The following is a 23,870-nucleotide window of genomic DNA, read 5'->3' as shown; positions in this document are numbered from 1 at the left end:
CGAGACTGGGGGAGAGGGGAGTGGGAGGGTGCATGTGTGGTGCAAGGCTACCGAAAATCTCCAATGCTAGGCACAGGGACACAAGCATACCTAATGTGTATCACCCATAGAGACATTACTCAAAGAAGAACAAGTTTATTTCTGGGTTTTCCTACTGATGGAAGATCCGGAGGATAATATTCTTTCTGATTGACCACTCTGACTACAAAATTCCTGCTGAGGAAATCTACCGTGGTGTTCCTCACTCCTGGAAGATGGAATGGTTTCAGGGAAACTTTGTTTCTGATGCAGATTTCACAGGTTGGCAGTCTCCTGACATAGCAGAGCTGGTCTTGCACCCCCCTGTCTATTGAAATAAAACATGGCAATGATGTTATCTATAAGGACTTTGCACCACCTCGTGCTTGATGTTAGACATAAATGTCTCACAGGCCCAATGAATTGCACGAATCTCCAGCACATTTTAATACACAGAGATTTCCTAGGTTGACCACAGAGCTTGTGCTCAACATTGTCCGAAGCCAGCCCCCTGGCCTTTGGTAGACGCATTGGTAACCAGAGTCACAGTTAGCTCTGAAGACAGAAAAGGGACCTCTTCTACATGTTGTGAGAGTCCAACCACCAGTTCAGGGACTGAAGCACTTGTTCAGGTACACAAACCAGCATGTTCAGAGGATGCCTGGTCAGACGACAGACTGAATGGAGCCAGGCGTGCAGACAGCCAAGGTGAAATCTGGAGTTACCTACATGCAAGAAGCCATGTGGCCCAGTAGTTGTAGACAGGAATGCACTGCTGTTATTGTGTTAGCATCAATGACATTGAAGACTCCAGTGGTGCTGATCATGCTGGCAAAGCTGATCTCAGCAGAGTTGCTTGTGGTGCTAGCTGCATCAGGTATGTTGAAAACACTGTTGGTGCCAACCATGCCAGAAGTGTCTGCATTGACAGTGCCAGGTTCATTGACTGTACTAACAGGACCAACAGTGCCAAAGACCCTAGTGGTAAATACTACACCATTAGTAGTAGTGGAGAGTCTGGTAAAGGGAGACATATAAGAGCCCTTGCAGCCACGAAGGTTTGATGAGTCAAGGCACTGAGACAGGTAAGTCCTCTATTAGGCTTGGAAGGATAAGATCTTTATTTATAAATGTTGATAAACAACTGTAGATACACAAACCAATGAGAAAATATTTCCACCAATACAAAGTAATAAAAATGCTGCTTGGGAACTTATTAGAGCCTCACCTTAACATTTATAAAACATGTTGTGAGCCCAGCGTTAGTGGAGCTGGAGTAGGGGTAGCATTTTGATAGCTTTAACTTTTTTAATTTCAGTGTCTACTGTCTTTCAATAATTAATGTCTGACCTTCTCCCACCCCATAATTGCTCCCAACTGTGAAAATTTCAATAGATAAAAATAAAAAATGCTTAACAATAAACATCTATATTATCTGTCAAAATTATATAAAAAAATTCAGATTCTGCCAAGCCACCAATTCTCAGTGCTTGCACTGCTGCTGGAGCAGATGGTACTGAGATGGTCGGGATCATCTGTACATCCAGGGTCCAGTAAAGACAAAGGCACTGGACTTGATGGCCCAAGAGGAGCTGGAGTCAATGGTACTGCCTCTGACAGAACCAGTGAGTGCTTGTATTTACAATGCCTTGAACTGGTACCGGAGGACTTACAGGAAGACTCACTCAGTGAAGACCGAGATTTTGAGCATTAACAGTTAACAAATTTTAGGTACGTAAACCCAAAGAAACACTAGACCACCAAATGTTTAATGACCAGAAATTATTCTGGGTGAATTTCAGAAATCATTATTTGATAATTGAAAATTACAAAATTATATTCCAAATCTTAGTTATAAAAATCAATGACTTTCTGTAGGAAAAAAGAAAAAGAAGAGCTAAGTTAGGATAGGCCTGTATGCAGTGATTAAGACAGGATCCTTGGAAGTTCATCCTGCTTTGGAAGGGCCTCAAATAAAGCATTGAGTCAGTCCATAACAGATGGTAGATAATGTTTTCACCCCTCAGCTCACAGAGAGCCGTAGGAAGAAGATGCACCATAGGCCCAAGATACCTCTTTTGAAGCCATTAGGTCACAATTACAGGACCAAAGAGAAAGGAAGAAAGGCAACAGCTGCACAAACCCCAAGCTGGTATACACTGCTCATTTAGCTAGCTTTCTGGTTAGTTAAAGGGAAATGGGGGCAACGTTTTAGTGGATCTGGATCCATTATAGACTTACATCCATTGCTGCCCATATATAGTACTTCAAGGTCAAAATTTATATTTTTTAAAACATTCCTGTGAAAATGGTATAGAGTAAGGGAAGTTTTGCCACATCATTTACTATTTACATTATATAACAGTCAAAAACACCTACACTTGCTTGATAGGCTCCACCATGCTTACATTACTAAACGTAATATATGAGGATTTACTTGATAATAGTAATCAGTTTGACATAATATTTCACATGCTAATGGTAAACTACAAAAACTTTATGCACTGCAATTCAGCAAAATGTGCGGAATGACTCCACTAACCAACCAAGGAGCATTTAGCACAAACATAACTAAAAACTTACCTTTTTTTTTTTCTTTGTAGGGCCCCTGAAGACACACTAGCCAACACCTGCTGTGGTGCAATGCCCCTGTTTGTACCATGCAGTAAAATCACAGCTAACACATTACCTTATTGTAGCCTACAAAAAGTCTATAGGCGATTAGCTAAAGTTCCAATTTTTTTGCTATATTGTCTGATCTCTGGTGGCTTTGTTTGTTTGAATTAATTTAGCACACTTTTTGAGTGTCAACTGCAGGTACTGTTCAACAACAGAAATGAATATATCCTCTCTCTCCTGGATGGAGAGAGAAACTAATGTAAGGAAACCCCAAAACATGTCTCCTGGGTTCAAACTGAACAAGTTTGGGACAAATAATCATTTTCCAAGACTGGACTGAATCAGTAAATTTGTACCCCAGTATTTCTCACACCTTAATTTATCTCTTTGAAACTCTGACACCACATGCCAGTGGGTCTGACAATCTTTCTGCTGGGCCTCACTGCAGAAGCTCCTGGAGACACCCCTTTCTTTGCACTTGAGTACTCGATAGATTCTTCTACACCTGCAAAATCTGAATAGTTCTGAGATTTCAAATATACATGGTGCACTCGAGGCACAAGAAATAGACAAGCCTTAGAGTACAGCAGATGGGTTCAGATCTCATTATAGTTTCAAAGATTGAGGTGGGGGAATTGTTAGGCTGCAATCTAATGCCTCAATCGAAACCTTGAAAGACCAGAACTGGTTAGCACACCTCTAAAGCTTACTTGAAATAAGGTTAGTAATTTTACTACAAAAATTTAATGAATTCACAATAACTCAGTATTTAAGACAAAGTTGACATAATGGATCACATCTTAAAAATAATATACATAGGAAGTGAAAAACAAACTCCAACAATTTCCTCATTTCCTTCCCAATCCACTTAAAAAAAAAAAAAAAAAAAAAAAAAAAGACTGGGATACTTTCTCCCCTAGACTGAAGCTCAGTGGAATACAGATGTGTGAATAAAACAAATATACTGCCTACCTGAAAGTCACAGCTTGCATGAATTCATCAAGAAGGTCATTATAAGCTTGACCCCTGACTCTTTTGTGCCTCAGTCCAATATATAAGGGATCTTTTAGCAACTCCTGTTAAAGAAAGTATGAACTATTAATAAAACAAGTTACAGTTGTTTATAGTCTGATAAAAACAAGGAGAGAGAGAGAATGAACACAATACAGTGTTTGAATATTAATGGAATAAATGGGGTATATATCCATTTATCCATCAGCATATAAAGACTGAGGAATTGCAACAAAGAGATTAAAGAAATACTCAGTTGTATCATGTGGGCAATAGAATGAATCTGTGTCATTTCCAAGTGAAGAAGTAAAGGTTTAAGTCAGGTTTCACAACTTCTAGTACTGATGGAAATAAGTCAGGACCCTATTATAAACCACATTCTTTTTTTTAGTATCAGAGGGGTAGCTGTGTTAGTCTGGATCTGTAAAAAGCAACAGAGGGTCCTGTGGCACCTTTAAGACTAACAGAAGTATTGGGAGCATAAGCTTTCGTGGGTAAGAACCTCACTTCTTCAGATGCACTTCTTGTGAGGTTCTTACCCACGAAAGCTTATGCTCCCAATACTTCTGTTAGTCTTAAAGGTGCCACAGGACCCTCTGTTGATTCTTTTTTTTAATACTTCTCTTAGTTTAAAGAATAGCAAGGAGGTACATAAAAAGGCAAATACTGGTTTTCCTCATAACATTTGCTTTTCATATGTCAAGGTTTCATACAGTGTTTTAGATTATAATGTAGGAGTACCAGCATGCACAGTATCCATTCCACAGAGAGTAACCAAGTGCAGCCTTGCCCACTACTAAACTAAGCTAAAACTGTGGTTTTGGATTATTCTTGTTCAATGAACAGTGTATTTCAGAGGTAGCATATCACATTTTATGTTCTGGTAGCTATGTTGTCACTAAAAAAAAAGACCAAACTACCAGTAACACAGACTTATATTTCCGTATTATTACAGATCTGTCACAGACTCTTGGCTCTTTAGTTTCTGTAAGAGGTATGATTTGTCTTGCTATGGCACTAGTCCATATAAACATGGTTTCAAGATGTTCATTCCCGTCATTTGGATTCCTGGTATAAACTGAGTTCAAACTGTTAGCCAGTCTGTGGCTGTGAGATCTGCCAGTAATTGCTTCTTTTTGATGCTTCTTCTGCTTTGGTTTTTAGATGAGCTAACACTAACTTTTTATGTTCACAAGTTCACTGCTCAGGAATTCTTATTTTAGGCAAAAAGTAGCAAAATGTCACGGTCAAAACTTTCTAGAAAGAAAAAACATGAGTCCTTATTTAGCTTTATAAAAAGAACTATGTTAAATCATTTCTCTTGCTATATGAAAAATGGCTTTAATATGCAAGAGAAATATTCAGTTACAAGAAGCATTTATTTCTTTAATAAACTTGGGTATAGGAAATGTACATACTTTTTAGATGTGAAAAAAGATTTGGGTTTGGATAAATTATTTAGCCAATTTTTAACCAAAATTAATACATTTTGATGCAGCAAAATATTTTGTCATATCTATTCATTGCTAACTAATGAGGATGAGACTTTTGAGGAACACAGTACCTGCAACATAGCTAACTTGGCAAATTCTTTTCCTCTTTTTCTCATGTCAGTTTCATCTCAGACACTTGCACCCTACTCTGGTGTATCTGACTCCTTTTCTCATTCCCTTATCTCACTATCAGTACTCCTCTGTTTGTTCTCTCCTGATCACCTTACTCTGGTCTTTCCTTTGGGGGTAACCTCCTTCACTTCATCAGCTTCAACGTTTCTCCCTTGGGTGGTGGTGGGTGCCTGGAGTAAACTAATCTGACTCCAGAATATTTTTTTCTTCACTCTGGTTTTATATTTCCTTATTTACATGGTGGGCCTCAGGATGGACCCTAGAAGTTCTCTTAAGCAAAAACACTCCCCCCCACCCCAAACTCATAATGCAAACAGAAATACTTTTCCCTGCCCCCTCTACAGGGTATTACCCTGTTATGTTGGCTCCTAGTTGCCAGCCCTTCCCCCAAACAGCTGTTACCTTAGTTTCTTTCCCTATAGGGAGGGGAGACAGCCTTTCCTTCCTCCTGCTGCTGCCACTACCCCTGCTGCAGCTTGTCTCCCATCTTTGTCCTCTTTCCCATCAGAAGAAGGGTTTTTAAATGTCACTGGTAGCCCTTAACTGGCCTCAGGTGTCTCTAGTTAACCTATGGTAAACTTTTTTCAGCTCATAGGGAACAGAGTCTTCACCATTCTAGGTCTGATATATTTGCCTTCCACCACTCTCTTATATTTGTCAGGACTGACTTTGTCACACCTTCTTTTGCCTCCAATGGATCTATGAGAAGTTCCAGGATGTTCTTCCACTTTTTTTACACACCAATATGAACACAATTGGGCTTAGGCTCATCCTGATTTGTTGTGGTTGTATTACAACCTGGGGCTTTCTGTTGAGAATGCTTTCATGCTGGGCTCTGTGGGATTACCTGATCACAGCATCTGTTTTTGTGGGTCTTTGAGAGACTAATTTCAAATGCCTTTCTGAAATGTTGATGGAAACGGAATTAGTTGGGGCTAGCTGAAGCTATGTTGCACTGAAGTTGTGTAAAGGTCAGTCGGGTACCAGTTAAAAAAAAATATCATTACATTCAAAGGAAGCTCTTTTATTGTTTGATAAAAGTTCAGCAGTTGAATGGCAGCCTCAAGGATCAAGAGGATGAGGAAATTATACAAGTTACACAGAATTTAAGCTACTTTGCTCAGTGCAGAAGGGAACAGATTAGTCATTGAACTAATCTTACCACCTGCTTTCCATCCTCATTCTCCTTGACTTCACAGCAGCTTTTGACACTGTCAACCACACCCTACATCCTGAATCTCTGTTCTCCACTGGCATTCATATCTGTTTTATGACTCTCCTTCTACCTGTCTTATTGCTCCTTCAGTATGTTGTTTGGAGGGTTGTTGCTGGCCCCCTCTCCACTTTTCAGTGGGTATTGCCCTAGGCTCCATCTTTGGTCCCCTTTTTCCGCTTTCTACACTCTCTCTCTAGGTACTCAACTTCAGAATTAGCTGTGACTCCTGTCTTTATGCTGATGACTCAAATCTCTCTCTCCATTGACAAGCTGTCTTCCTCAGTCCAATCCAGCATTTTGGTCTGTCTTTCTGATACCTGTTTTTGTGGATGTCAAGTCAACATCACAAATTCAGTATGGCCAAAACTGAGTTCTTGATCTTTTCTGTCAAAGCCCTTCCTTCTCCCACTTTTCTCTATCACTTTGGACTACACTACCACCCTTCCCAGTGATCCAAGCCTATAATTTGGGTGCCATTTTTAACTCAGCCTTCTCTAGACCCACACATTCAGACAATGTCTAAATCTTGTTGCTTCTTCTTACACAGTTCTAAGATAAGGACTTTCCTCTGTTTACACAGCTAAAACTCTCATCCAAGTCTGCAACATTTTGTGTCTTGACTGTGGCAAGACCTTCTTTCTGGCCTTAACTACTGCAACCTTCCTCCTTTCAAATCCATTTAAAATGCTGCTGCCAAGATCATCTTCCTAGTTCATCACTCTAACCACATCAATCCCCTTATTTCAATCCATTCACTAGCTCCCTCTTTGCCTTTGCATCAAACAAGTTTATTGTTTTTATCTTTTAAGGCCCATCACAGCTTATCTAGTTCCATCCTATCTACCAAATTTAGTAACTTATGATACCAGCCTCCACCTTAATTCTGCCAACATTCCCAGCCCTTACCACCTGTTACAAGATTGTTCTCTCTTCCTCTATAAATAGTTAATAGATAAAGTGCCCACAGATAGTGCTCAAGAATATTCAGTATAGTTCCTTGGTTCTGTAGGACCGATAAAACTTTTTGCTGTTATTGTAAATGGCTTCTTGTGTACAGCTCTTTACATGGAACCACTTTACATGGAACTCTTACCATTACCTGCAAGTCTTCTTCTCCCTAAAAGCTTTTTCCAACTCCACCCCTTATGCATAGAAAAAACTCTCAGACATAACCCATACAGCTACTACTTTATTCTCCTTCAAATCATTCCTGAAGACTCACTCTGTTGTGTTACCTAAAGAACACACCCTGCTGATCACAGCTAGGCAGGTGATGAGCTGTGACTGTTCTCCCTCAATCTTACTAATGTTTCCATACTTCACCTTACCTCTAGCCTAATTAAAAAACAAAACACAAAGAAATAAAACCCAAACAATAAGTCATGTAACTAACAAGGCTGCACTAATTCTTCACCACACTCATTTGCTTGTATTATAACCCCATCCCCTGACTTTTATCTGTTTTATCTCTCAAGACTGTAAAAGACCCCCCTCTCTCCAGGAAAAGGATTTTCTCATATTTATGTTTGTACAGCCCAACAGAGCCCTAATCTTGATTGAAGTCTTTGGGCATGATCATAATAGAAAATTTTTTTTACTATCAATAATAACAACAACATATTGTGAATAAAAGCTTTTAAGTATGAATTGAGATCTACAATCTCAAAACGATTTTGATAGCTAGATTGATGACAGTTTACCAGAAAAATCAGATCGCATTGCCAGCATATTAAGTGATGGCTTAATTTAATATAATTGATGTGACTTCTCATTTAAGAGTAATCTCTAGGAAAAACAACACCACAGATTCAAAAACAAGGAATTGCATGATTAGGTTTGGAAGGATTAATTTTTTATTAGTAAATGTCCGTAAACAGAAATTTCACTATACACACACAAACTGCCAAAAAATTTCCATCAATAATTATTATTATTATAACTGAAATGTACAGATAGGTAAAGTAAAAAAAATGCTGCTTGAGAAAGTTTGGTTTTAAGGGTATTTGCTTTATATATTTTGACATGTGATGTTGACAATTTGTGTTTTAATGTTTATAAAAGCTTTAACTTTTTGAAATTCAAGGTTTACTGTCATTAAATAATTTTCTGATCCCCGTGTTGCCTATTCTTTCCTGGGTGTCTGGCTGGTGATTCTTGCCCACATGCTCAGGGTTTAGCTGATCACTATATTTGGGGTCGGGAAGGAATTTTCCTCCAGGGCAGATTGGCAGAAGCCCTGGGGTTTTTCGCCTTCCTCTGCAGTGTGGGGCACAGGTCACTTGCTGGAGGATTCTCTGCACCTTCAAGTCTTTAAACCACAAGTTGAAGACTTCAATAGCTCAGACATAGGTCAGGGGGTTGTTACAGGAGTGGGTGGGTGAGATTCTATGGCCTGCGTTGTGCAGGTCAGACTAGACGATCAGACTAGACGATCATGTCTATGAGTCTATCCCCCAATAATTTCCTAAAACCGTATAAATGTAAATGGATAAATGTTGAAAAAAAAATTAAAAAGAAACAATCGTACACGTCAAAATTATAAAAAACTGAACTCTGACAAGCCTATGTATGATGTATCTTAACAAGCTCATAATTTATAAACATTACACCAGTGACAAAAATGAACACTGCATATGCAACATAACACTGTTAATATCGAGGTTTATAAAAACTGAACAGGAAAATAATTTCTCCATATTACATCAAATAGCAATAAACCATACCTATTTGTCAGACTAGCTTAGATAACCCCAAATGGTTAAGTATCAGAGGGGTAGCCGTGTTAGTCTGGATCTGTAAAAAGCAACAGAGAGTCCTGTGGCACCTTTAAGACTAACAGATGTATTGGAGCATAAACTTTCGTGGGTGAATGCCCACTTCGTCGGATGCATGTAATGGAAATTTCCAGGGGCAGGTATAAATATGCTGTCAAGAATCAAGTTTCTTCATGAGGTTGATAGATTTCCATTCCATACGGCTAAATGCAGTGCCTTGCTGCCATCATGTGCCAGCAATGCCCCTCTGCCATGTACATTGGTCAAACTGGACAGTCACTACATAAAAGGATAAATGGACACAAGTCAGATATCAGGAATGGCAATATACAAAAACCTGTAGGAGAACACTTCAACCTCCCTGGCTACACAATAGCAGATGTAAAGGTAGCCATCTTACAGCAAAAAAGCTTCAGGACCAGACTCCAAAGAGAACAAATTTGACACCATCAGATCAGGATTAAACAAAGACTGTGAATGGCTATCCAACTACAGAAGCAGTTTCTCCTTCCTTGGTGTTCACACCTCAACTGCTAGCAGAGGACCTCACCCTCCCTGATTGAACTAACCTCATTATCTCCAGACTGATTCTTGCCTGTATATTTATACCTGCCCCTGGAAATTTCCATTACATGCATCCGACAAAGTGGGCATTCACCCACGAAAGCTTATGCTCCAATATATCTGTTAGTCTTAAAGGTCCTCCAAATGGTTAGTTTGTAATTCTAGTGGTGCTCAGAGTCAGTTTTAAGTATATGCTGCTATTTCCATTATAATCAATGTTTCCAGTATTTTAACCTATAGACATTCAATTAAACTGAGAATGTGGATCTTCAATTCATGCGTTTTCAGATTTAATTAGTTATTAAGCATTGATTAAATGAACTTCTAACTACTGTGCACAATTATTTACAGAGGAGATTTTTCCTACTTACTATACAGTCAACATACTTTATTTGAAAAACTTGTCATTTGCCTTTAATAACTTTATCTCAATATTTGCAGTATTCTAAGAGCATGTTTAACTGCTTTGTTCAACTGAAGCCTATGTAAATTTGCTGCAGAATGCTGCACAGTATTTTTAAAGTTGTGTAGGAAGTGCTCTGCCTTTGCCACATTCCATTAAGACCACTGCTGCTTTTTTTTATTTTATTTTTTTAAAGAGCAGAAATATTCACTGAAGACTATGATATTTTTATAATCATGATATGCACAAGACACAATATATAGAATTCACGCTATGGACTCAACCATGGCTTTGCAACGAGCTTAACGCAAGGGACAGAGTGTTTTTGCACTGTGCCTGTAGCAGTCTGGAAGAGTGTCTTCCTATCAGTCCCTCTGCTGCTCCCAGGAGGGGAAAACTGTGCCAAGCCTATAGCCACTAGTTCCCTGGCTTGTAAATGCAGCTACACTGACATGCGGTAGGTGACGAAGCTTTGGTTCCACCCGTTCTCAACCCTCCAATTAACCTGCATGATAGGGGGGTCATAGTGGCTCTCCAGATTGTGTTTCCTCTCCCAGGTTAATAGCCGTATGCCTCCTTACAGCCCTGCACCACCACGTCTGCCAGGCCACAACGTGGCCCTATATAGTTAGTCAGCATGTATAGTTTATCCCCTTTCAAATTTCAGTAACTCATATGCTTCATCCTCCCCCACCACCAGCATGCATTATGATTGGTAATTTTTAAGATATCTACTGAAGGAAAATACTTTTTTCCAAAAGCAGTTGTTTGCTCTATCCAGAGCTCTGCAAAAAAGTTTATTTTTTCATGTCTCTAATTTTAAAATTGTCAAACCAAGTTAAATGAAGTGTTTCAAAATATTTCATAGCCAGATTGAGACAATTTGCCAGGTATTCAGATTGAAGCCAACTTTTGCTGAACTATAAATCCATGAAAATCAAGATATACAGCATAAATGCTGACAAATCCTTAATTGTGTAGTTAAGCTTTAGTGCAGCCTTCAGACACTGTTTTCGAGTTCCCTTTGCTCCCTCACCACCACTATATCTGGTACACTTGCTGGTATCCACAGACGAATAACTAATATAAGGGAATCAACAAATAGTGTCAGCCTAATCATGCTTGTATGATCACAACACACACACACACACACTTTTGCAGAATGTTAATGAGGCACCCTTAAAAATGTAATTAACTTTATGTCCACAGGGCTCTTTAGGGTTTTCAGTTTGGGTAGAGTCTTATAAGCACAGGCAGTTAATTCAGCAATACTTCTTGGTTGAAAGCCTGTACAACTTTTCTGAGAGCTTGAAATTCTTTTACAGCTCAGTGCATACTTCTTCACAAAAGTGTTACAGTTCAGCAAGGAACAACCAAAAAGTTCCTTTAAAGTCCTGTTTGGAGTAATGTATGGTGAAACACAGATAGGAGAGAAAATAATTAAGCATTCAACAACTGAAAAGAACAGTGGTCATTTCTAAGCCGTGAATGGCAAACTATTGTGCAACTTCTCTTTTTCAAAAAGGCACTGAAGAATAAATAAGCTGCTTAAGCACATTATCCTATTATTCAGGTCACAACAGTGCAAACTAGATCAGAGGGGTTTTTTTTAAACTGTTCACACATTTTGAGAGATTAGCATATTTACCACTGACTATTTCATGGCTTTCAAAGCCGATTACTGACAAGAAAATTCTATACTACAATCAAATATGTCAAGCCATGATTACTGGATCCTTTTCCTCAAGTGAACAAAAGAAACTTGAACAACAGACTTCTTGTAGAATTTAAACCTTTTTAATGTTCTTCTGGAGATTTAATCTCCTTCAAACTATAATTCACCTTTCTCTGGTTAACAGATTTGTTGTGTATGTTAAATAATATTTAATGAAAACTTCAAACTTTATCCTTGTAAATGTTTTCCCCCAAAAGGGCTTAATTGAGATTCTTTCACTTGAAAGATCACATAGATCTACTTAGAATTAGCTGTGTAAAACAACAAAGAGTTCTTTGAAGCACCACCTGAACATATTAAAACTGTAATGATCTCTGAGGTTGTTTAAAAAAAAAAAGGCAACTCATTTATATTACTTGTGCACACAGAGCTAAGAGATCAGCAAGTCATCAAGGTTCAAGAAAGGCCTGAGCTGTACACCTGGCTCCAATTTAGATTCAGGAGCCAAGCCAATGACACAGTAGATTACACAATTGGTGTATTTCATCATCAGGGAATGAACATGCTGAAATACCATCTCTATCTATGAACAATATATGAATTCTGGTTGATTTTATTAAATTGCTGTGTTATTGAATGCCTCAATATATGTGTAATCCACCATTTCTGTGCCATGCATCTCCCAGACCAAGAACAATAGACAGTTGTTAAATCTTGATGGTCATCCATTCAAATGGGAGCATCTTAGGACAATAGGCTGGCTGAAGTTAGGAGAGTATGGCACTCAAGGCATGAAATGTGTCATAGATCTGAACAATGTAGCTAGAGCAAACTAATTTTTAAGTGTAGACCAGATCTTAGAGAAGGCGTTAGAAAAATGATGGGTGTGCTGCAGCTCAAAGGAGTATAGCACTTTAACTGGAAAAAAATCCTCTTTCTATAATCTCAGTTTCTTGATTCTTTATTTCTGAAATAAATTGTTTTCAAGAACAACAATGGGTGTTTAGAATACACAGGGCACCTGATCATCCTGAAATACGAGGAGTCATGCTCTCCAGTATTTCAAATATTTAAATTTTTAGTGATTATGCAATACAAGATTATTTTGTACAGTGCATCACAAACAAACTACCACACAGTATTTTACAGATTTAAAGAGACTCTGTCAAAATAAAAATCATATTCTCACCATTAGTAGAGATAGGGTAGAAATTAGAACTGGTCAGAAAACAGGAAATTCCAATATTTTGAAGTTTGTTTTTCTTCTGAATTGCAACAAAATGCTGAAATTCCAAAATACACTGTAGATTGAAAATCTACAATTTTGATGCAGAATTATTTAAATGTTTTGATGTTAAAACGTTTCATTTCAATAACATTGAAACATAATATCATAAAATATTAAATACAGATTATATATAATCAACATTTTAATATAAAAGTCTAAATGAATCAAAATCGTAGTCTAAATGAAACATTTTAACCTTATCAAAACAAAACAAGAAAATATAAATGATTTATTTTGATTTTTTTCTTTCAGAATTTTGTTGAAACAGACATGCTCCTGCAGAGCATTTTTTAATGAAACTGCACATTGTGATGGAAAACAGTTCCATCAAAAAATTTTCAACTGTATTTCAAATGCAGCTAATTTCTTTTTTAATGTTAGTGGCAAGACTCTGCATTGCACATTACTGGAAAAATTTCATTTCTATGGAATTGTGGCATAGTAAAATATGGACTCTCCTTCTGTTTTCACACCAAGTGCATGTACAAGAGAAGGGCCAAAAAGAACTTTGGTCACCCTTTTTAATATAGTCAGAGGAGGAGAAATCCCCAGCCAGTAAGCCAAAATCTTTAGTCAGGTTCTTTGAATATTAACCTGATCCTGAATAACTAATAAGTAACATGCAATATAGTTGCATTCATATTTTATTGTAACTTTGTCTTAATAAAATGTTTAATTTTTTTTTCTGAGTAGCTCTAGTAGAAAGAGAAGGATGGATCCAAACCCCCCCAAACTTGGAGGAAATATAAATTTGAATCCAGATTTACTTCTTGGCTTATAACCATCCCTTGTTACTAGTAATGTAAGAGTCTTATAAAATGAAATAATGTTTGCAAATGTAATTTATATTTTTCCATTTATGCTGTTTGATTCATTATATACTTTACTGGGCAGTTAAGTTCTATTGGTAAGGTTAATTTTCTACCTACATTCATTTTACTTTCTGTTTCACAGCCATTAATCTGTTGTATATCAATTTTCTGCCATTTATGAACTGTTAACAATGGTAAAATGTTTTCATTTAGATCAGTCAAATGTATAAAACCAGCTCAATTCATGTTAGGGTCTGAAAACTCCCCTCTTTTTAAACAAACTTATTTTGCGGCCTAATCTTCTTAAACAAAGCAGCAGATGCTATAAATTTCAGAAAAATTGTGGGGTATATCATTATAGCCAATCTATTTTTTTTTAAGGGTTCCTACAAGTAGGCTTCCAAATCCATATTTGGAGACCTAAATAAGTTGCCTGATTTTCAGAAGTGCTGAGAACCCTTCAAATATCATTGTTTTCAGTTTCAATTAGGGGGGCTCAGGACTTATGAAAATCAGTCCCTACATAACCAGAGGGCTGTTTTATCATAAAACATTTTTTGGGGAGGGAAATCTTATGCTAATTTATGAAATTTGTCTTTTCTGAAGTTTTTTCTTTGAAGCATGTCAGCTAGCTGTGTCATACATTTCCTAGCCTAGGAGGGGACCATGGACTGGAGCGAAGGGTAGGCCTTTACCACCACATCTCCACACTGCATAAGGGATCCCAACACCAGCAGGAAACATCAGCTTTGGAGGACCATTACTCTTCATTCAACCCTGCTGAACAGGCAGGTCCTGCTGTGGGAAGGTTGGTCTCTCTTCACTTCTCCCTGCCAGACAAGGGAACAAATGTGCAAGGACTTTCCAGCTTTCTGCAGGGGACCTCCAAGTGGAATAGAGTAACACTGTACTCCCAAAAATGGGAAGTCATGTAATCCATGCCTTCTGTGACAATAAAATTGTTCTAGACGTACGAAAAGGAGAGAATATACGTTTTAAGATGAGACTCAAAAGGGATGGATGTTTAGCCAATGTACTAATAATAAAATTACCAACCCAAAGTAGCTGCTGAGATATATTACTGGCATATGAGGGAGGGGCAAGGGGACAGGACTTGTAGTATAGTAACCATTTTTCCATCTGTGACTTTGAAAGCACCATTGTAACCTATGTCAACATTCTAGGCCTGTGTTATGCAGGAGCTCAGACTAAATGATCATAATCCCTTCTAGCCATAAAAATGTATGAATATATAACATTAAAATAAAATTATGCTTGAAGTGAAAATGATTTCCACAGAAAGAGACAAAACACTGAATAATGTAATATATTTTTATTTTGCATGGTTAAAATAGTGTTTCAAAACAAATCTACAGTAAATAGTTTGACATTTTAAAACATTGATACAAATAAAAAGGGGTGTGTGACTGATGGAGAGAAATAATTATGTAAATCAAAAATAATTTTCTATCTTATTTTTTCATGTCTACATATGTGTAGTCACCCCCAACTAGTGTTCTGAACAACTCAACCAGATCTCAGATGGACTCTTTTCAAAGCCAGACTTGATTTGTCCAACTATGCTTGTTCTCTCCTTTTATAATGCATTTTATCTTTTAATCAGTTTGACCTTTAAGCCTCTTGTTTGCCTTCTGCTCACTAATTTCTTAATCTAAAGAGAAACTAAAGTAGGGTTACCATATTTTGTGCCTCCAAATGGAGGACACTCCACGGGGCCCCGCCCCCGCCCCCAGCCCCGCCCCCTCCCCAACTCCGCCCCCTCCCCAAAGTCTCCGCCCCCTCCCCTGCTTCCCGCGAACATTTGATTCGCGGGAAGCCTGAAGCAGGTAAGGGGGAGTGTGGGGGGAGGAGGCGCAGCCCAGGCTGGCCCCCCGGCGGCTCCAGCCTGGGTCGGCTCGGGCCCTGGGGTGCCACCCCCAGCCCGCCCAGCACTGCCGGCCCCCGGCGGCCCAGCGCACCCCCCGGCTCCCGGCCCCGCGGCGACCCCGGACGCACCCCCCGGCGACCCCGGCCCCGCGACCCCGGACCGGCTCCCGGCCTCCCCGCTCCCGGCCCCGGACCGCCCCCCGGCCCCGCGACCCCGGCTCCCGGCCCGGCCCCCGGCCCGGCACTGCGCCCCTGGACCCCGGCCCGGCACCGCAGCGCCCGGCCCGGCTCCCGGCCCGGCACCATGCCCCCGGCCCTGCGACCCCGGCCCGGCCCCTCACCGGCCCCGCACCGCCGACCCCAGCCAAAGAGGCCCCGGCCGAGCCCTCCCTCCCTCCCTCCCGATTTTCCCGGACATGCCCGGCTTTTGGGGATTTCCCCCCAGACGGGGATTTGAGCCCCCAAAAGCCGGACATGTCCGGGAAAATCCGGACGTATGGTAACCCTAACTAAAGGTTATAGCTCTCACTAGACAAACTCTCCCCCTGACCTCCTCATTTCCGCTCACTTTTTTCCCCCTACTGCATCTAATCCTTCTGTATCCTTTCCCATCCATACAGATTAATTCACATGTGCAATCTTCTGAACCCTGCCCATTCTGGGAGTTCTTACTCTGCTGAACAAGAAGCCAAATTTTCAACTGATCTAAATTGGCATAACTCTAATGAGTCAAAGAAACTACAATGATTTACTCTAACTGAAAATATAGCTACAAATTTATAACAATAAGTCATTACAAACATCTCCAGCTACACATAAAATTTCTAACAAACTTCAAATATCAGTTTTAACTTTTTCCCCCGGCCATAAACTTCACCCTAGACTCAAATAAATATATTGACCTGTGCCACTTCTTCCCACTGCTACCCTCAAGGAAAGAGCTGGGAAAGCAGCTGAGCTTTGAACCATGTTCTAAAATTCAACAGATTCTGATATTTATCAGACTAATGGGGAAAGGGACCAGACATGAGAGCCCTTAACTGAAACATAACTGCCAAGAGGTATTCAGACATGGAGAAATGCTGGTAATAAGATATATTATTCACGAGGCCTTGTCAATACCTTACAGAATTGACTTAGGGGTGAGTACCATAAATAGGGTTACCAGGTGTCCAGTTTTCGACCAGAACACCCGGTCGGAAAGTGACCCTGGAGGCTCCGGTCAGCACCGCTGACACGGCCATTAAAAGTCTGGTTGGCAGCACAGCGGGGCTAAGGCAGGCTCCCTACCTGGCTCTGCATGGCTCCCTGGAAGTAGCAACATGTCCCTTGGCTCTTAGGTGGAGGCACAACCAGGGGGCCTCCACATGCTGCCCCCACCTCGAGCACTGGCTCCTCGGCTCCCATTGGCCATGAACCACGGCCAATGGGATCTGTGAGGGCGGTGCCTGCAGACAGGGGCAGTGCGCAGAGTCACCTTGCTGCCCTTGCACCTAGGAGCCAAGGGACATGTCACAACTTTCAGGGTGCTGTCCGAGGTAAGCGCTGCCCAGAGCCCGCACCCCTCATCTCCTCCCAGGCCCCAACCTTCTGCCACAGCCCTGAGCCCCCTCCCGCACCCAAACTCCCTCCCAGAGCAAGTGAGTGAGGGTGGAGGAGTGTAAGCAACAGAGGGAGGGGGGGATGGAGCCTCGGGGAAGGGATGGGACAGGGGCAGAGATGCAGGGAAGAGGGCAAGGCAAGGGTGTTCAGTTGTTCAGTTTTGTCTGAATTCATAGTGCCAGTTGTGCATTGCTCATATGGAGAAAAGTAAGTGCTTTCCTCATTACTGTATGCAGATGCTATATTTCAAATGCACTGTAGTTCTAAAAAGCACTCTTAGAAATTCATGGGTTTTCAATGTTGGCAGAGTGGAATACTGAACTAAGAGCAGTCCCAAGGAAATGCACAGAAGATTGTGCAAACACTGGGATCTGTGTGCAGAAAAGATTAGGTACAGGACTTTTAAGGGCCTTGTGCAAAGAATCTAAACATTAAAAGACAAAATGTATTAAATAGTGACTGCAATATGTTGCACTAGAGTAAATGTTTTGCTAAGATCAGGAAGAGATTTTACTAACTAAAATAAAATTGTTCTTTTCCCAGTTCTATACTGGCATGCTACGTATATTAACATGCTTCTTCTGAATAGAGAGCTCTTTTTAGTCTATGCTTAACATCCACATTAAAAAGTTAGCATTCAAATCACAGTTCTTTAATATCACAAAGTTATTTGGCAGCTTGGAAAAGAGAAAGAAAGGTCTATTTTCTCATACAGTATTGCCAAAATATTTTTTTTTCAAAACAGTACACATAAAGAGAGAAAAAGCAGCCAGAAGGTCAGTGTTCTACATGACTTGTGTCAATCTGAAAAGTAACTGCACCCTACGTGCAATAGGGAAGACTGTACCACTATGGTGCACAGTTGGATAACCTACAGAGCTACAGGCTGTGTCATATGTGTGTGTATTAAGTGGACACTGAATCAAGGCATCTGGCATAATTATAGGACAGTTGCCATCTGCGGTGTATGACAAAGCTCATGCAGAGTGCCTATGCATTTCCATCTTTCTACAGGAGCCTGCAAAAATTTGTAGGAATCAAACAAGACCTCTGAAGTACTCTGAAAAAATCCTGAACTATTCCAAACAATAGTGTGGATAAAATATTTTAAGCTTAGGCACCATATAGGTCATATTTGCCAAAGTGTCCCTTCCCCAAAATCAATCTGATATATCCAGGACTCTTATTTATAAACACAATTATGTGACTACATAACTGGCCATATATGTTACATTTACAAAGACATCACACATCTCTCTGTGCTACATACAGCCAACATTTTACATCTTCCAATTCCTTAGCATGACCACCCACGATTTTAAGAGCAAAAGGCTCCCAGGGTCTCTGCCGAACCTGACCATGGGGAATTCCTTTCCAACCTCAAATATGGCAATCAGATGCATCCTGAGCATGTGGCCATTTGGGAGACTGGGGAGCAGAAACAGCATGTAGCAGTATGAGGCCAGAAAAGTCTGACACATGGTCTTAGAAGTAATAGCAGGAGCCTTGCAAGAAGAGGTCACTGGTATGGAAGTCTCATAAGCCATGCAGATGCATAACTACCTAATTCTTGTGTGCCTTCAGAGTAGTGTAGCAGAAAAATGTAGCCAACATGGGTAGCTCCTTAGCTCTGCAAGTTGGAGCTTCATTCCTGTACCACTTAGCAGCCCCGCTTGAGAGTTACCTCCTTTTGGAAGCCTCTCCCAGCTTCTTCCAGACTCCTGTCTCTCATGTCATTGCATAGCTTCCAACTAGTCTCAGTCTACAAAGACTCTCCTTTTGCAGATCTGATAAGCCCCACAGAGCCTAGCTTTCCACTGGTAAGGCTTTGATAACAGTCCTATAAAGCTTTCCTTCTCTGCCTTAAAGACAGCACTTCAACCCGTTTTACCACTACATTTTGCTCCTCTATTTTAGGAGCCACACAAGTTATTAAATAATTTTGTAATAGAATAACATTGCCACATAATTCCCATTTTGCCATAGAATTTACGGCCTCTCTGATGCATAAATCAGGATGCAAGGAAGAATTTGCTGCATTCATTAGATATAGTGTGTGTTGTAGCATATGGGCCCAAAGTCATATCTAATGGAGTAAGTAGTGAGATGAAAGAGGCACTTTTTCATCTTTGATTTTGAACAAATAGTAAAAGACAAATATGTTACATTCTGTTTGGAAAGCTCAGAGAAGTCTCCTAATTATATCTTTCTACAATAGGGATAATGCCATTTCTACTAGGGTTACCATATTTCCACAAGCAAAAAAGAGGACATGGGGGGGGGGAGGAGCCCTGCTCTAGCCCCACCCCTGCCCCGCCCCATCCACTCCCTCCCACTTCCCACCCCCTGATTACCCCCCTCAGAAGCCCCCCCCCCACTCCTTGTCCCCTGACTGCCCCTTCCCGGGACCCATGCCACTAACTGCCCCCTAGGATCCTGTTGGGGTTACTAGGCCTGCCTGAGCCAAAGTTCTTCCATGTTTAAACTCTGTCCTTCCATGTTTAACTCTGATCGACCTCAACAACCAAGGACAGGAATTGGAATGTGTAAATAGCCAGTTAGCAATTACGACCTTGTTCATACCAGGTACCAAACAATAAGGATGAGGTTTGCATGTTTCTAGCTGGGGAAGGGGTAATAAACTAAGGGTAAACAGAACCAAATAACAGTTTAGGGAGAAGTTACTAACAAGCTAGATTTATAGCCCTAGAATGATTTAATTGCTTAAATGTATAAACATGCCTTCGGTAGAGAGGGGAGGGGGAGTAGAGGGGGAGTAGTAGGGAGGGGGAGAGAGGGGGGGCTTAGTTGTAAAATGTATAAAGAAGAGAGAAACTGTTTTTGCTGGTGTGCTTGATTTGAGACTTGCCTGTCTCCTTGCACCACTTTGAGATCTCAAATAAACTTTGATTGTTTCTCCACCCCGGTATGTTTATTGACGCGAAGCACTCCGGGCAACGAACCCCACTGTTGCTGTCCTCGGGCCCCTGTGCCAGCAACAACCCCACCCCCTACCTAAGCCGCCCTGCTTCTTGTCCCCTGACTGCCCCCTCCTGAAAACCCCCTACGACCCTACCTGTCCCCTGACTGCCCTGACCCTTATCTACACCCCTGCCCCCAGACAGATCCCCGGGGACTCCCATGCCCTATCCAACTGCTCCACGCCCCCTGACAGGACCCCCAGAACTCCTGACCAATCCAACCCCCTCTGCTACCTGCCTGCCTCAACTCCTCTCCACACCCCTGCTGCCCTGATAGCCGCCCCCAGAACCCCAGACCCATCTAACCCCCCCGCTCGCTGTTCCTGACTGTCCCAACCCCTCTCCAAACCCCTGCCCCCCTGACAGCCTCCCCCCCAAAATTCCCGACCCATCCAACCCCTCCTCCCTGTCCTCTGACCAGGGCCAGCTTTAAAGAGCCCAAGAATCGGGCTGCACTCCGGCCGGAGCTCAGGCTGGGGTTGCGGGGCGTGGGGCCGGGCCGGAGGTGCTCGGCCGGGGCTGGGCCGGCGCTGCTGGGGCCCGAGCCGGGCCGGGCTGGGGGTGCTCGGCCAGCGCTGGGCTGGCGCGCTTGCCCGGAACCGGGGTCGCTGCCCTGGGGCTGGAACCGGGGCTGGAACCGCTGGGGCCGAGCTGGGCCAGGGCCGCCGGGCACTGCTCGGCCTGGGCCACGCCTCCCCAGAGCTCTCCTCCTCGCACCCCCCCCACCCCAGCATACCTGCTGCTATTCCCACCTGCCCCTGCTTCTTTTCAGACTTCCGGTGAAGATCTGATTCATGGGAAGCAGGGGAGGGGGAGGAGCAGGTGGGCGGAGCGTTCAGGGGAGTGGAGGAGGGGGAAGACAGCTGCAGGGCTGGACAGCATGGTAAGGCTGCAAGGGATGCATTTCTTATAAAAATTTAATCATATAATCATTGAGCAAACAATAGACAAAGACTTTGACAGAGTATGTGACTATAACAAATTGTTTCTGTATAAATAATATAAAACAGTATTTAAGCATACAATGAACAGTCAAAAAAGACAGAAATCTGATCATTTTAATTGCTAATCAAACACTTATCACACCACCCAATAAAACAATAAGTCCCATACAGAATTTGTCCTCTTCCTTCTATCACAGCTGTTAAATAAAGCCCACATGAGGATGACACTAATCATTAAACCTTCTACATCAATGGGTCATCAGAAGGAGTATATGTAGTTAGTTCCTCCAGCCTGAACTCCAGCAACCTACTGAGTGAGAGATCTAAATATTTGTCTCCCATGACACATCATACAGCTTGTTTGGCTATACCGAAAGAAGTACAGGAGACATTTGACATGGGTTTAATCAGGCCACAACTTTATTATTAGATGTCTGGGACAACCTGGCAGATAAAAAAAAGTGTACAGTGCAGTAACCCCATGTTTTTTCTGTAATTACCCAGGGGCTTTTACGAGCTCCCCCTCTTTTTTTCATCCAAGTCCCTCCAGCAAATTTATTCTTGGGACCTTACCATCCACCCACCTCGTAGGAGGGTTAAGGTGGGCTATAAGAATGGGGTGTTGGTTCCCTGCCATACCAATCATAGGAGTCCTCGACTGCCCCCCATTTGTTCCTTTAACAAATACTTCTTTTTAAGTCCTTTTCCAAGCCATTTATCCAGTCACTGTATACCTTCCCTATGGAGTACCTGCACTGGATATCCGCCACAAGGAGGCGCCAGCAATCTCCTTCAGACTGCTCCGTGTAAAAGGGAGGCTTCAGGCTAGGGTTGCCAACTCTGAGTGAAGCTATTCTGGGAGATTTTTTTCCCCCAACATGATGTGATGTAATGTAATTTTCTTAAAATATCCTATTAAAATCTCCCGGATTGCTTTCAACAGTCACCAGGAGATGGATGCCGATTCCAGGGGACTCCAGGACAATCCTGGAGGGTTGGCAACCCTACTTCAGGCCCAGGGCTGCCCCTTTAAAATCCTGCATTCCTAGGGGATGAATCCGCAACCACGCTGAACCTTTTGTAGCAGTTTTCATCTCCCTCCTCTCCCCAGCCATAAAGCACTGTTCCCTTAATTCGCTCCCTCCCTTCCAAATGTGCAGGGCAGTTGATTGCAACAAATCCTCAATGCCAGCTCAAAGCAAAATTTTAAAGTCTTCAATAATAAATTCTGATTTGGAAATAAAAATACTTTTTATTCTAAAATGCTTCTGCTCAACTGAAGAACTGCTGCCTCCTGAGCAATAGCAACTGTTAATCCATTGGTAGCTTGGGATAACAGCTGAACAGCAATATGCTTCAAACTACTGCCAGCACTTAGATTCTAAAATGTTTTTCAAACCATAGCATATTTGTATTCATGTAAAATTAATTTTAGAAGAAACACATAAGGAAAAGATTATAAGAGAGTCCTTTCCACTGGCACATCAAAAAAGCACACACAGGACTAAAATATTTCAAAATACAGCCGTGCAAAATTGCCAATTTTCACTTTGCAAATCTGTGCATATTTTTAAATGAAATTTTGGAAGACGTATGAATTTGCCCCAAAGGAAAATGTTACCAACTTTATACTGTTAAAAAAATACAAAATTGTTGCACCTGTGATAGGGGCTTAAATTTGGGGAACATAAATATTAATACTCTTAAATCTCCACCCACAAACTCAACTCCACTCATTTAGACAGATGCCCCTGGGCTTTAGTTGGCTATGCCTGACCTCACCTCTATAAAGGTTAGATGCTCCTCAGTGGGGGGCTTAGATTCTCACTCATGTGCCTTACCCTCAGTGAAGCTTGATCTCCCAATTATTATATTTATTGTATTGCAATATAGCCTAGAACCCAGGACTGCACTGACGTAGGCACTGTACGCACACATAATGATTTATTCTTGGTTGAGCTTAGATACTCTGCTGGGCTCTCAGGGCCTCTTGGGCAGACTCCTGGTGGCCCCATGAGAAAAAAATATGAAAATACCTAATATGTCTTTATAAATTAGTTTCCTCTCATCTGGATCCACAAATACTAAAATAAATTAATCATAATTGTATGGCTGTTGAATGGTATCACTGCAGAGTAGAGTTATGTTTAATTATGCAACTCTATCTTAAAATGCTTGGTGTTCAGATAATTACAACATCACCAGAATTATTTTACCCATAGGTTACTGAAATATGCTCTTAACCTTAACTTCATCTTAAAATGCTTTTGTTTGTGAATACATAAAAATGTGTCTCTCACATATGGTCAAAAACTTATAACCATCATTTAGCTCATCTTGATTTTTAATCTTTGCATTTCTGTTATCAATATGCAAGTACAGTGTGTGTCACAGTTTAGGCAAATGCACCAGTATTTCCTCTCAGTGGTCCACCAAGGGCTCCCACTCTCA

The 23,870-nt window shown here is 41.3% G+C and overlaps 1 protein-coding gene across 1 annotated transcript in view; it reads right to left on the bottom strand.

The window, feature by feature from the left end:
• The window catches only part of ME1 (malic enzyme 1), a 335,701-nt gene that overhangs the window by 130,467 nt on the left and 181,364 nt on the right, over positions 1 to 23,870 (bottom strand). Inside the window, exon 6 of the mRNA XM_054021851.1 lies at positions 3,610 to 3,713. Within this exon, the coding sequence (XP_053877826.1) occupies positions 3,610 to 3,713 (104 nt within the window). The remainder of the gene's footprint in view (positions 1 to 3,609; positions 3,714 to 23,870) is intronic.

This window comes from Malaclemys terrapin, chromosome 3 (genome assembly GCF_027887155.1).
Source record: "Malaclemys terrapin pileata isolate rMalTer1 chromosome 3, rMalTer1.hap1, whole genome shotgun sequence".
Classification (NCBI taxonomy): Eukaryota; Metazoa; Chordata; order Testudines; family Emydidae; genus Malaclemys; species Malaclemys terrapin.
The sequence above is the reverse complement of the archived record's forward strand: the minus strand, read 5'-3'. Positions and strand labels throughout refer to the sequence as shown.